At 31.6% G+C, this 12,180-nt stretch overlaps 1 protein-coding gene across 1 annotated transcript; it reads left to right on the top strand.

The window, feature by feature from the left end:
• The first annotated feature begins 2,365 nt into the window (after positions 1-2,365).
• Positions 2,366-7,451, top strand: LOC105131899 (serine carboxypeptidase 24-like). Its single transcript, XM_011035093.1, has 9 exons — positions 2,366-3,021; positions 4,992-5,099; positions 5,254-5,349; positions 5,448-5,540; positions 5,655-5,740; positions 5,841-6,232; positions 6,413-6,508; positions 6,844-6,949; positions 7,056-7,451. Exons 1-9 carry the CDS (start codon positions 2,763-2,765, stop codon positions 7,197-7,199), a joined length of 1,380 nt encoding a protein of 459 aa, XP_011033395.1. The 5' UTR covers positions 2,366-2,762; the 3' UTR covers positions 7,200-7,451.
• Positions 7,452-12,180: the final 4,729 nt, after the last annotated feature.

The following is a 12,180-nucleotide window of genomic DNA, read 5'->3' as shown; positions in this document are numbered from 1 at the left end:
CCTGTATTTAAAATGAATATTTACCACAAATTAAAGGTATCTTATATTTTTAGATATATTATTATAAAACATGCTTTAGTTAAGGAGTTATTGATACTTCAAGTGCAAAATGATGATATAAAACCTTGATAAAAATATACTTTTAAATACTAATCAGTTTTATACAAAGAATTGAACCAAAATTGGTTTAAATGATATGGTTAAGGCAATGTTCTTTCCAAGAACAAGAAAAATACTACCAAGCAAACCCAAAAATAAAGATCAAGCTACCAAACCTAGAAAATAGCCTTTTATGCCTTTAAAACATGCTTCCTTGGTTTTAACAAACCGTATTACCATAACTATCAACTTAGAGTTGCTTTATCAATCATTTCTCCCATTTTTATCCTTTTTGCTCTAATTTTGTAAGGGTATTTATACAGTTTTGCTAGAGTTTTTAATGAATTCAAATATAGAAGAAGTAAAACTTAGCCCTTTGATTAAGAGAAGAGGGTTTTACTAGGGTTTTTGATAGTTGAAACATAAATTAATTAAAACTTAGCTCTTTGATCAAGAAAAGAGGGTTTTGGAGTATATTTTACATTATGAGTTTTGTACCATATTGGTTTTACAAAGGTGGTTTTACAACAAACTTGGTTCTTAAAAGTTTTTATGGTTTTTCAAACTTAGAGACCAAGAAGCATGTTTATAGGCTTTTGATCTTAAGAAACATGGATAATCTATGATAAGAATCAGTTGAAAAGGCTTGAAGTGTGAAAACACAAAAAAGATTATATAGTGGTTTTGTGAAATATTATCACGACAATCAATGACTGAGTTACCCCACTTTAAAGTTTTCGTCGGAGCAACTTCGATATAAATGTCATCGAAGACCATCTAATCTTGGTAAAGAAGAAGCATATGTTTCATTTGAATCCATCCTTGCTCAATTTAAAGATTTGTAGTTCTATTTTATTCGTTTGAAAGTGCTAACTCAATCAGCCTATAATAAAAAAATACAATGATGGTTAATCAAGAACAAGATGTTATTAAGTTATTTTGAAAAAGAAAATGAGATTTAAATGTTTAATGAAAATAGTTAATCTTTATAAAGAAGGTATTTTTTAGTTGAATGATGGTGTTTTAAAATGTGAATGTGTTTTTTAGTTTGAAAGAAACCCTAAATTATATTATATCAAGATTTGGATTTGTGAATCATTAGGTCGACCACTTAACTAACTATATATTAGTCAAACTTTCTAATAAATTAAAGTTATTTGTTACATTATCAATAGCAATGATATATATTAATTTAACAAAGAGAGCGGCAGGTTGGTCAACCATTTAAACCCTCCAGATCTTACCATCTATCATTATAAAATCAAGTTCCAGTTTAACAACTCATTACTCAATCCCACATGCCAATGCTACTGTATGGATAAGTTGATGTGCTTGTTAGGTTTTGACTTGTTAAAATTCAGTTATACAATAATTGGTAGTGGGTAATTTTGCCTTTATTTTTTACTAGTACAATTTAGCTTTCGCCATTTAGCAAGTTTTTCCTCTCTCAAGAGCAAGACGACGTACATGATAAGGACTTTTTGTTTGGATATTAATTGTTGAACCCTAATTGATCAGGCTTGGTAGCTAGCCAGCAAGCTACCACCCTTTGTTTCATGCCATATTCGAGGAACAAGATAAACAGGCTGTTAGAGATCACAACCCCACAGCCATTATTGCTGATGAGTTCTTCTTTCGTATACCCTTCAGATTAGCACCACAGGAAGACAGAGGAAGGGAGGGAGCCTGCACTTGCACAGTTGCACTTTATAAGAGCTTATTTTGAGGCTTGTAATCAAGATCAAAAGAAACCATAATATGTTCGCGTTAGTTGTTAAAAATAGTCAGCAAGGCGTATTAATAATACTATAAAGAGACTTTTTATGGTAAAATCTCAATGCCTTTCCAAATGTATTTTCTTAAAGAACACATGTTATACACACACACACACTAGCTACTTAATTTGTATTTCAATACGGTTGGTCGTAGAGTATATATAATAGTTTGATATATTTCAAAGTATAAAACAAAAAATTTATGAAAATATTGATCTATTAAATATATCAATAATCATTTATATAAGATCAAATATCTCTTAATCAACTGTTTTAGATCTTGTTGATGTAAGGTAAATTTGTTGTTTTAATATGCATGAAATTTTGTTAAAAAATAAGTTCCCCGGAACAATATTTTAATGATGAAAGAACCCCCCCGGAAAAGAACACTTAATACCCGCCATTCCTTGAGCATTTGTTTATTTAGATGGTCCCAATTTAATACCTGTTTTCTTAATACAGGGAAGATAACAAATAAGATAATAGCTGGTCAGCTCTAGTTGCTTGTTGCAAGTACTGTGTGTACAGCTCAGATTGGGAGAGGGACTTGTGATGCATTTATGATCCCTGTTCTGGGTGGCTCTTAGCCAAGTTCTGATCTAGCTCCTCTTCACTTCTTTCTGCATCTCTTCCTCTCAAAAATCTCAGAGAGAGAGAGAGAGAAGGTATCGAGGTCCAGTTAGCTCCCCAACCTCCACTGCTAGTGTAGTAATGCAGCAACACTAAACTTTAAGTAATTGCCTTGGAAACCCATAGTTGAGGCATCAACACCTCACCCAGCTCCATGTATTAATATCTCACAGTATCTATAGCAACAGTATCTTCTACTATTTCATATATAGTTTCCTGAAAGAGAGAAGGGACCCTTCTCTCTTTGTGGAAGGTGCAATGGCAGTTCAAACAAAATCCCATCTCTTGATCTTGTCCTTGCTTCTCGTATCTTCACTCGCCGCCACCATTGTTGCTTTGACAAAACAGCAAGAGCTAGATCGAATCTCAGCTCTCCCTGGTCAACCAGCAGTCACGTTTTCACAGTTTTCTGGCTATGTTACTGTCAATGAGAAACATGGGCGTGCACTCTTTTACTGGTTGACAGAAGCTGCAGCAATTCCTAACAAGAAACCTCTCGTTCTTTGGCTCAATGGAGGTCAGTTTAACTAGCTAAATTATACTCTTCCTTGAATGTACCTTGTATGCTTTCTTGGCTATCATCTTAATATGAACCGGTTTCAATTGAAGTACACAACATAAATTATTAAGCTATACTTGCTAGGGAACGAGAAAGAACAGTGTTAATTGGGATCAAATCAATTGTGATTTCTACTACATTTTTTTAATTAATTCCATAGCTTGATATGGTTGACTTTAAGCAGAATCCTTCAAGGATTCGATTGTCTTCCTTTTAGTTGTGGAAACGAGTTAAAAAAAAAAAAAGAGAGAAAGATGCAAGCAAGTAGCAGTCAAAACCATGTTCAACTATTCCATGAAGCTAATTAATTAGTCGCTCTATCTCACCATTTATGATTTGGTGTGAGTTAAGCAAGGTTCTTAAATAATTATTTATTGATGTTATTTTGAATAATAATGCCTTAATGATGATCCAAAATATTTGTGCCTCTCAATAAATGAAGGAAACGTGCATGCCAAAGTATAGTCCCACTCCTGCCTAACCTCTTGTACATGACGACATGCCCAGAAGCCAGTCAACAACACATAGCACACTCTGCCCTGGGCCTTAATTCCCGCCCCCATTCTATCAGTATTTTTGCATGCTGAAATTACTAATGTCATTATTAGCCAGTACAGAAAGGAAAAACGACTGTTTAGGTACAACAAAAACCCAAAAAAAATAAGCCAAATGGGCTCTCGTGATCTCTCTGTCTGGGTCTGTTGAGGGTTTTATTCCACCTTTAGAACAGCTCCAGTGTCTCAATAGGGCCAAGCACCATGAGTTTTTCAGTCACTTTCTTTCGATTTCTCTCTCTCTCTCTTGTGATTCATAGTGCAAGCAAAAGAAAACACCCCCGAAAAGGCACCATAAAGTGAACCAACTTTTTTATGTCGTCAATGGTTTCCATATTATTATTATTGTTATCCAAGAAAAAGGGTGCTTCCCTCTCTCTTTGTCTCCGTTGTTTTTGTCTTGCTCGTTTGAGGTGACCTCGATCGGTCGGAGAAGGAATAAAAAGTAGTGGAAGATAGAAACTCCTGGCAACTATGAGTCTGTGTAACTTCTTTCTTTGAAGCACGCGCATTCAGAAGAAGAAAATGGTCACGGTGATGATGATGATGATGGTGATGATGGTGGTTTCTGGTGACCTACAAATGGAGGAGGAATTTGAAAATTCTCAGATCAAGACAAAGCACTAGAAAGAAAGAACAGCAACAATAAATAATATTACTGTGGGACGGGACGCTCTTGTATTCATAATGGAACCCGAAACATGCATTAAAACAAAATGAAGTGATAATTCCTTCTTTTTTTTTAATCCATTGTCTAATTAATTAACTATAACAGTGAAATTTACTTTATCAACAATTTCTCGAATAAAAATAAAATAATAAATTATTGATGTTGTTTGTGAAAAGATTGAAGTGATATCATGTAATCGTATATCACTTGGAATATGCATTTCAACGGCTAATAAAGTGACATTTGAACTTGCCGAAATTTGTTCAACTATTGACATTTTAGAATGAAGAGTACTGGAAATTTTTGCTCTGTAATCTGTAGGTTAAGATTTCCTTTATATATGTTTTTTAAAAGTAAATTTATTTTGAAAAAAATATTAAATTAATATTTGTTTATGATTTTGACATGTTGGCATTAAAAATTAAAAAAAAATCCATTTTATTTTTTTCCTCTTTTATTTCTAAATTTTACCCAATTTTTGTGAATAATTCGTACATTAGTTTATTACAATGGGAAACCAATAATCTTAGTTACTGCCTTTTTCTTAATACTGATATTAATCATAACTAAAATGATTGTTGTGTTATGAAGACTAGATATACTATGCCTAAGTAATTTTCAATTGCTTCTGGTCAATATTTCCATGCCTAGCTTCGACTTCCAATATTTAAGTATGGGAAAAATAATTAATCATGTGTGTGCAGGACCAGGTTGTTCTTCAGTGGCATATGGAGCATCAGAAGAAATCGGACCGTTTCGGATAAACAGAACTGGTTTATCTCTTTATATGAACAAATATTCATGGAACAAAGGTAATTAAAAACTATGATGCAAGAATACTTTTTTTATTTCTTTCTCATATAAAACATTGTTTATTTTTTATGATCTTCAAAAAAAAAAATATTTACTCATCAACCTTGTTAGAGTTTTCTCGTGTTGAAATCATTTTGCTTTATATGTTTACAGAAGCAAATATTCTTTTCCTGGAGTCACCAGCTGGTGTGGGATTCTCATACACAAACACAAGCTCTAATCTTAAAGATTCTGGCGACAAAAGGACAGGTATTTATTGTATCATCTATAATAGTTACATTTACTGACACAGATTTAAGTGGTCATGCTCATCTCATGTGATCATAAGTTTCCCTTTCATGAAACAGCTCAAGATGCTCTGGTTTTTCTTACAAGATGGATGTCAAGATTTCCTCAATACAAATATAGAGAATTCTATATTGCTGGTGAAAGTTATGCAGGTGTTTAAGCAGCAATACATAAAGAAACTAAATATTTGTTTCTTAAGAATCTTGGGATGATACCTTTGTTCAGACTAGCTAACTAATGTTCTAATCTTATTTTCATCTGCTTAGGGCATTATGTTCCCCAGTTGGCAAAGAAAATCCATGATTATAATAAAGCATATCCACACCCCATCATCAATCTCAAAGGATTCATTGTGAGTGAAATATATTTGCAAATTTGAAAAATATTGTAGGACTAAGTCGACTGCAAGTTCAAGAAAATACGAAGTTTCAAGTGATCAAATATTTATACAGGTGGGAAATGCAGTCACGGATAACTACTATGATAGCATAGGAACTGTTGCATTTTGGTGGACGCATTCAATGATATCGGATCGGACTTATCGAGCAATTCTTGACAATTGCAATTTCACGGAAGAGACAGCCTCTAACAAATGTGATGATGTTGTGACTTATGCAATGAACCATGAATTTGGGGATATTGATCAATACAGCATTTATACACCATCTTGTATGCACCTGCCAAACAGTACTGTAAGGTTGAAAAATACTCTGCTGCGCAGAAGGGTTTCTGGTTATGATCCATGTACTGAGAAATATGCAGAAAAATACTATAATCGACCTGAAGTGCAGAAGGCAATGCATGCTAATGTTACTGGAATTCCTTACAAATGGACTGCTTGCAGGTATATCGTGGTTCCTCTGCCAACTTTATATTTTTTGCAATTGAAAAATAAACACAAAGGAAATGATACTCTGCTTCTTCTACCAACTTTATATTTTTTGCAATTGAAAAAAAAAACACACAAAGGAAATGATACTCTGCTTCTTCTTTGATCTGCATGATAAAATTTGTTATTTGGCAGCGATGTTCTTATTAAAAACTGGAAGGATTCTGAATCTTCTATGTTACCCGTATACAAGGATCTCATTGCAGCTGGTTTAAGGATCTGGGTTTTCAGGTAATTTTTTTTGTGTTCCAGTTGACAAGTATAGCATTGGTTAATTATGTTGTTGGAATTAATTTGTTAAGCAGAAAGATACAGTTTTCCAAAAGTGAAATGTGTCAAATCACATAAATAACTATGGATTGAACGTCTTATTTTTTGGATTGCAAATTCTGTTACTGTAGAAGATAGGGCTCTAGAGAGGGAAAGTGTTTGACTGTCAAAGGGGAGTTTCTGATTGGTTGTCTGGAGTTGATACTGAACTTTTGGGCCATCAACATATGTTTTTCACATCCACTAGCCATGGCAGAGTGATGTTACTTGATGACTTCGTTTCTCTCTTGATGCAGTGGTGATACAGATTCGGTGGTTCCGGTGACTGCCACCAGGTTTTCCCTCAGCCACCTTAATCTCACAGTTAAAACTAGGTGGTATCCTTGGTATTCAGGAGACCAGGTAATGCACAAAGTGTCTCATTAGAGTAGTTTTTAACTGCTCTTCAAGTTTGATTTTAGTTGCTATTTTATAGCAGAATCAACTTACAGTTCAACCTATGATACAGGTTGGAGGATGGACAGAAGTTTACAAGGGGCTAACCTTTGCAACTGTGAGAGGAGCAGGCCATGAAGTTCCCTTATTTCAACCTAGAAGAGCTTTCATTCTTTTCAGATCATTCTTAGCTGGAGAAGAATTACCCAAATCTTGATAAAAGCTGGAGAGAAGGTGGGAAGAGATTGAAAGTGCCTGATCTGTGGAGCAATCCATGAACAAGTAGAAATCCCATGCAAATGATGGGTGAGGCAGCTAGCTAGGGTAGGCTCATTCATTCAAAGTAAGAACTATGTTTTGAAGGCAACTTGTTCTATTCTAATTGTCATTCCAGATGGTCACTGAATCAAATGCCATACCATCTATAAATATCCAATCCAAGCAGAAGAGTTTTAAGGTTTTTCTGAGAGACAAAACTGCCAATCAAGAACACTACAGCTGCTCATGGCTGATCAAAATCACCAAACGCATGTAGAATTCGACTGACTTGCTTGATTCAGTTTAACAACCAAGTATTAAACAAAATTGAAGAAGAGGCATTATTATTATTATCATTCTGGTTACAATATTCGTTACATTCATGGCAAGTTTGTTCTTTTATTTTTATTATGATTCTTTATTACATGTTCAAACAACGTTTGAAGGTGTTGATTCTTTTTCTAGACAGCTTAGTATTCACATGCTTGGTTATAATAGTTGTCATATTCATAGCAAGCTTATTCTTTTAATTTTTTATTATGATTCTTCATCGCATGTTTAAATAATGTTTGAAAGTATCGATTCTTGTTTTTTTATATTCTTAACCTCAAATCTTTACCTCCTATCTCCTTGAGCTTATGTATAAAATAGTTTTAAAAATCTTTTTAAATTGATAGTAGTTTTTTAACAATCACAATTACTCGAAATCTTCTTTCAGTATAAATATTATGCAAGATAAATTAAAAATCTTGAACTTGATTAATTACATTTTTCATCTTGAAATCTAGAGTTTGTCGATTATATATTTTTTCACACTAGAATCTTTAGCTTGTAAAATTTTTTATAGTGTCCTTGCTATCTTAATTGAATATCATGCATGCATAGTTCAAATTATTCAAAAAGTAGTTTTTATATAAAAAAACATTTACTGCAAAATGGATAACAATGATCAATAATTTATTTTAAGTTACTAGAAATATATTGTATTATTTATTATCACATTTATTTTCATTTTATAATAAAACTAAATTTATTTTTAACATAATAATGATACATAATTCATTTTATTTTATTGTCAAAACAACTATTAACATACGCTAAAAAAACACTCTCTTGCTCAATTTGTAAATATATATATATATTAAAAAAAAAATTGTTGTAACAAGAGATATTTTTAATTTCTAAATATGCTTATAAAAAAATTATGATTTTTCACTTTATCCATTTTAGAAGTTCCTCTAATATATACATGTATATAAACACACTTTGGACTATCCTTATGCCAGCTCAGCTTTATTTATATGACTTTTTCAAAAAAAATTATTTTAATTATGAGTTATCAAAGTATATATATAAAATTAGTGAAGTCTTGAATATCAAACATTTAGTTTAACTCAATAAACATCATGATTTTTAAATAATTACTACATCAAGTACATATATGGCTATTTACTTCAGGTTTGTTTGTTTGTTTAAAAAAAAGTATTATTAAAAAAAATTAAATTTATTTTATTGTTTTATCAAATTAATATTTTTTATATTTTTAAATCAATGATGTCCTAATGTTAAATAAAATTTTAAAAATAAAAAATATTATTTAATATATTTTTAAATTAAAAAATATTAAAAAACAATTAATATATTCTAAAACAACTAAGAATTAATTCGGCAATCAGTTTCTTCAGGATGAACTAACTGGCCCAGTTGGATTTGCAGATGCAACGGCAGCTGGGGAGGCTTTATAGTCGTTTGTAACAGTTCGTTTTGCTTTGCTTTATAAAGAAGAAAAAGACAATGCTGGGTCACCGCTTGAGCCCAACAGAAGCAACCCGGCCCATTGAGATAAGGGTGATAAGATTGCAGTAGCGGCTAAGTTCTTGACTTGGTCCAAATCCAAGCCCAAAGGGTAAGGGAATGTTTGTTTTTAAAGTATTAAATAATATTTTTTATTTTTTAAATTATTTTTAAAACCAGCACATCAAATCAATTTAAAAACATAAAAAAAATTAATTTAAAAAAATTCAAAAATATTTAAAAAAAAAAAAATACATACAGAAAGTCCAACCCCAACTTTAAAAAAAAACAAAATACATACAGAAAGTCCAACCCCAACAGGTAAGCTAATGCTTAATGACGTGAATACTTGGAAGGTGGATGGATATTCTCTGATGTTCACCTCGGTGGAGTAGCCATAACCACTTGAGTGGTCTCTGGTTCGGTTCGATGTATTCAACACGTGAGAAGACTTCGAGCTTATTGGATCATGGAAAAGTGGCTACCTAGCCTTTCTGTTCAGAGACCAATTAACTTATGCTTCATTGCTGGGCACATCTCTTACAAGAAGCCTGTACAAGCTCATTGGATGTTGGAGAGCCCACGTAATAAATAAATATCAAATATTAATTTAAATTGAAGTATTATGTAGTTCATTGACATTTGCTGGCTATATGGCTCTAGCTAATTTGGCAACTTGCTTTGTTAACTAATAGCTAGCTTTTGCATTTTCAAACCCTTCATGAATTTGAGATCGCTGGCCCCTTGTTGCTTCACAAATAGGTCTACGAATCACAAGGCTTAGTAAATTAGTTTTCGGGCGAAGATAAGACCACCTTCTGTATTTTGATTTTCAAGCCCTTTGACTTAATTCAAGTAAAATACATCATATTAGAGGTATGGTAAATAAATAAAGACCTTAAAAAGCTTAGTTATTTTCACCTAATTCAAGTAAAATACATCATATTACAAGTATAGTAAATAAAAAAAAAAGACCTTAAAAAGCTTAGTTATTTTCAACAATAGACATGCATAATAGCTCTCTCCAAACTACAATGGTGAAACTCCTTTTATTTTAATCATTGATTCTTTTTTAATTTTAATTTTTTGTGTTCTATTTTATATGTTTTTTAATTAATAATTATGTTTTTTTATATTTATTTGAGATGTAAAGGTTTTGATTAAAATTTGATTTCGAGTCAATTTCATGAGGTATGGTTTTAATTTGTAGAATTGAGATGCAATTAGAAAAATAAAGACCAAACAGAGAAAAAAACCAAGGTGGCCCATTCCAAATTTGCATTAAAAAAATTATTTTTAGTTTCTATATTGTTCATTGACTTTGTTTTAGACCCTTTAGTCCTCGAATTTTATTGTTCGATACAAGACTTTATTTTGTTCACGTTTCAATCTTTAAATTTAAGAAAAAAAAAAAGAAAATCATTAGAAAATAAAACGGCACAGAAAAAAAATTCTTGATTGACTATATTTCATGAAAAAAATTATTTTTGCTGTCAATAAATTTCATTTGACGAAAAATATTCATTTAAGATATTTCTTACCCTTTATCTTATCAGAAAAAAAAGATCAAGATTAAGAGAATTTTTTCAATTTTACTTATTTTTTTATCCTATTTAGAGGTTTTTGAAGTTGAGAGATTAGTTTATTAACATTGCAATGATGTTTATTAGGTTTTTTTAATCGAAAAGGCTCTGCTCTAATTTTCTAGTAACCTCTTTGGTGTTCAAAATCTAAACAAGCAGATGAAGCGTCATCTTCTTAAAAAAAAAAAAAAAAGATTGATGACATGTCATACACCTCTTAAACCAAGCCAAAAAAAAAAGAGAAAAATAAAGGTAAGCAACAAAAAAAAAAAAAGAGAAAAATAAAGGTAAGCAAGCTTGGTCTTACTGGTCAACAATCTTGCCTGTTAAATACAATTCAGTTTATATTTTGTTTTTAAATAAGATTATAACATTCTTTTTATGCAATTCTATATTCTTTTTAATTTTATTTAGTAACTTTCTTATGAATATCTATTTTTAGTATTGTATAATTAAATAAAAAATAAAATTAAAAAGAATTATTCAACCCAACCAAGCATATGATCTAGATAGTAAGTTAACTTAAATTGACCCAGCTTGATTCAAAATATTATCATTTTAAAATTTAAATAAAAAAGGTAAAACAATGTCTACCTTTTTTTTTTCATATGTAAATTGAAGTTTATTAAAATAAATTAATTTGATGTGTTTTTAGGATATTATTTGATTAAATACCATTTAAATTTCACATTGTTTTTAAATAAAATTATAATATTTTTATAATAATATTACCAAGTATTTTTTCTGTATAATCCTTAATATTTTTTTAAAAAAATTATATACACAGAAACAAGTAAATAAAAAACAAATTTTAAAAAAGTTCATTAAAACTAAACAAATCCATGGCCTAGGGTTAGAGGTATATAGAATATTTGGCGGTTCACTCAACAACAACCTTGCTAGTTGCTACAAATGTTAAATGAACAGGGCCAATAGGAAAGACGAAGAAAAAGGCATCAAAGAGAGACCTCATCGCCTGTCAATTCTTTAAACAGATAATACAGCCAACAGTAGCCCTCATCTTCCAACGTCAATCTCCCTATGGATCATGATTTTTTAAGAGGTAAAAAAAGTAATCTGGCCAACGACAAAATTGTAACAGGAGGGAACTAATCGAAGCCCAGATGCAGTTTTTACTCTTTCTTTTATAGCCCTGCTAGTAAATCTAGCTTCTCTAGCATCCAAAGCAGCCGTGTGACCTGTGCATGTTTGTTTGAGTTCTTCAATGGTGGGTGGCGTTCAAGTTTGAAATGGGCACTCTATAATGGAAAGGATGTGGTCATCATTTATTTTTGGAGTGGCCATCACATGATTGTTGATTTAATATAGAGAAAGAAAATGTTAATGTTCAAGTGGAAATCTAGCATAGCATCATTTCAACCTCTTTTCCATGGAGCCTGCCTCTAGTTGCAATTATCAAAGGCCATGTTCTGCTCGTTGTCAAATGCAAGTTGCTAATGGCTAGGCCGGTAGGATGGTATCCATCACAAATCTAGGAAGGTTGGATTTTTCAGAATTACTACTAGTTTGTCCCTGGAGGAACTTCATTTTTTAACGCAGTTT

The sequence above is a fragment of the Populus euphratica genome, unplaced genomic scaffold (genome assembly GCF_000495115.2).
Source record: "Populus euphratica unplaced genomic scaffold, PopEup_1.0 scaffold73.1, whole genome shotgun sequence".
Taxonomy (NCBI): domain Eukaryota; kingdom Viridiplantae; phylum Streptophyta; class Magnoliopsida; order Malpighiales; family Salicaceae; genus Populus; species Populus euphratica.
Note: the sequence above shows the minus strand (reverse complement) of the source record. Positions and strands in the feature narration are given on the sequence as shown.

Excerpts from the sequence above, each read along its gene's own strand:
- LOC105131899 (XM_011035093.1), top strand. The coding sequence starts at position 2,763 with ATGGCAGTTCAAACAAAATCCCATCTCTTGATCTTGTCCTTGCTTCTC. Across the intron at positions 5,350-5,447 it reads TTCTGGCGACAAAAGGACAG|CTCAAGATGCTCTGGTTTTT; the intron begins GTATTTATTGTA and ends TTCATGAAACAG. Across the intron at positions 6,509-6,843 it reads TTAAGGATCTGGGTTTTCAG|TGGTGATACAGATTCGGTGG; the intron begins GTAATTTTTTTT and ends CTCTTGATGCAG.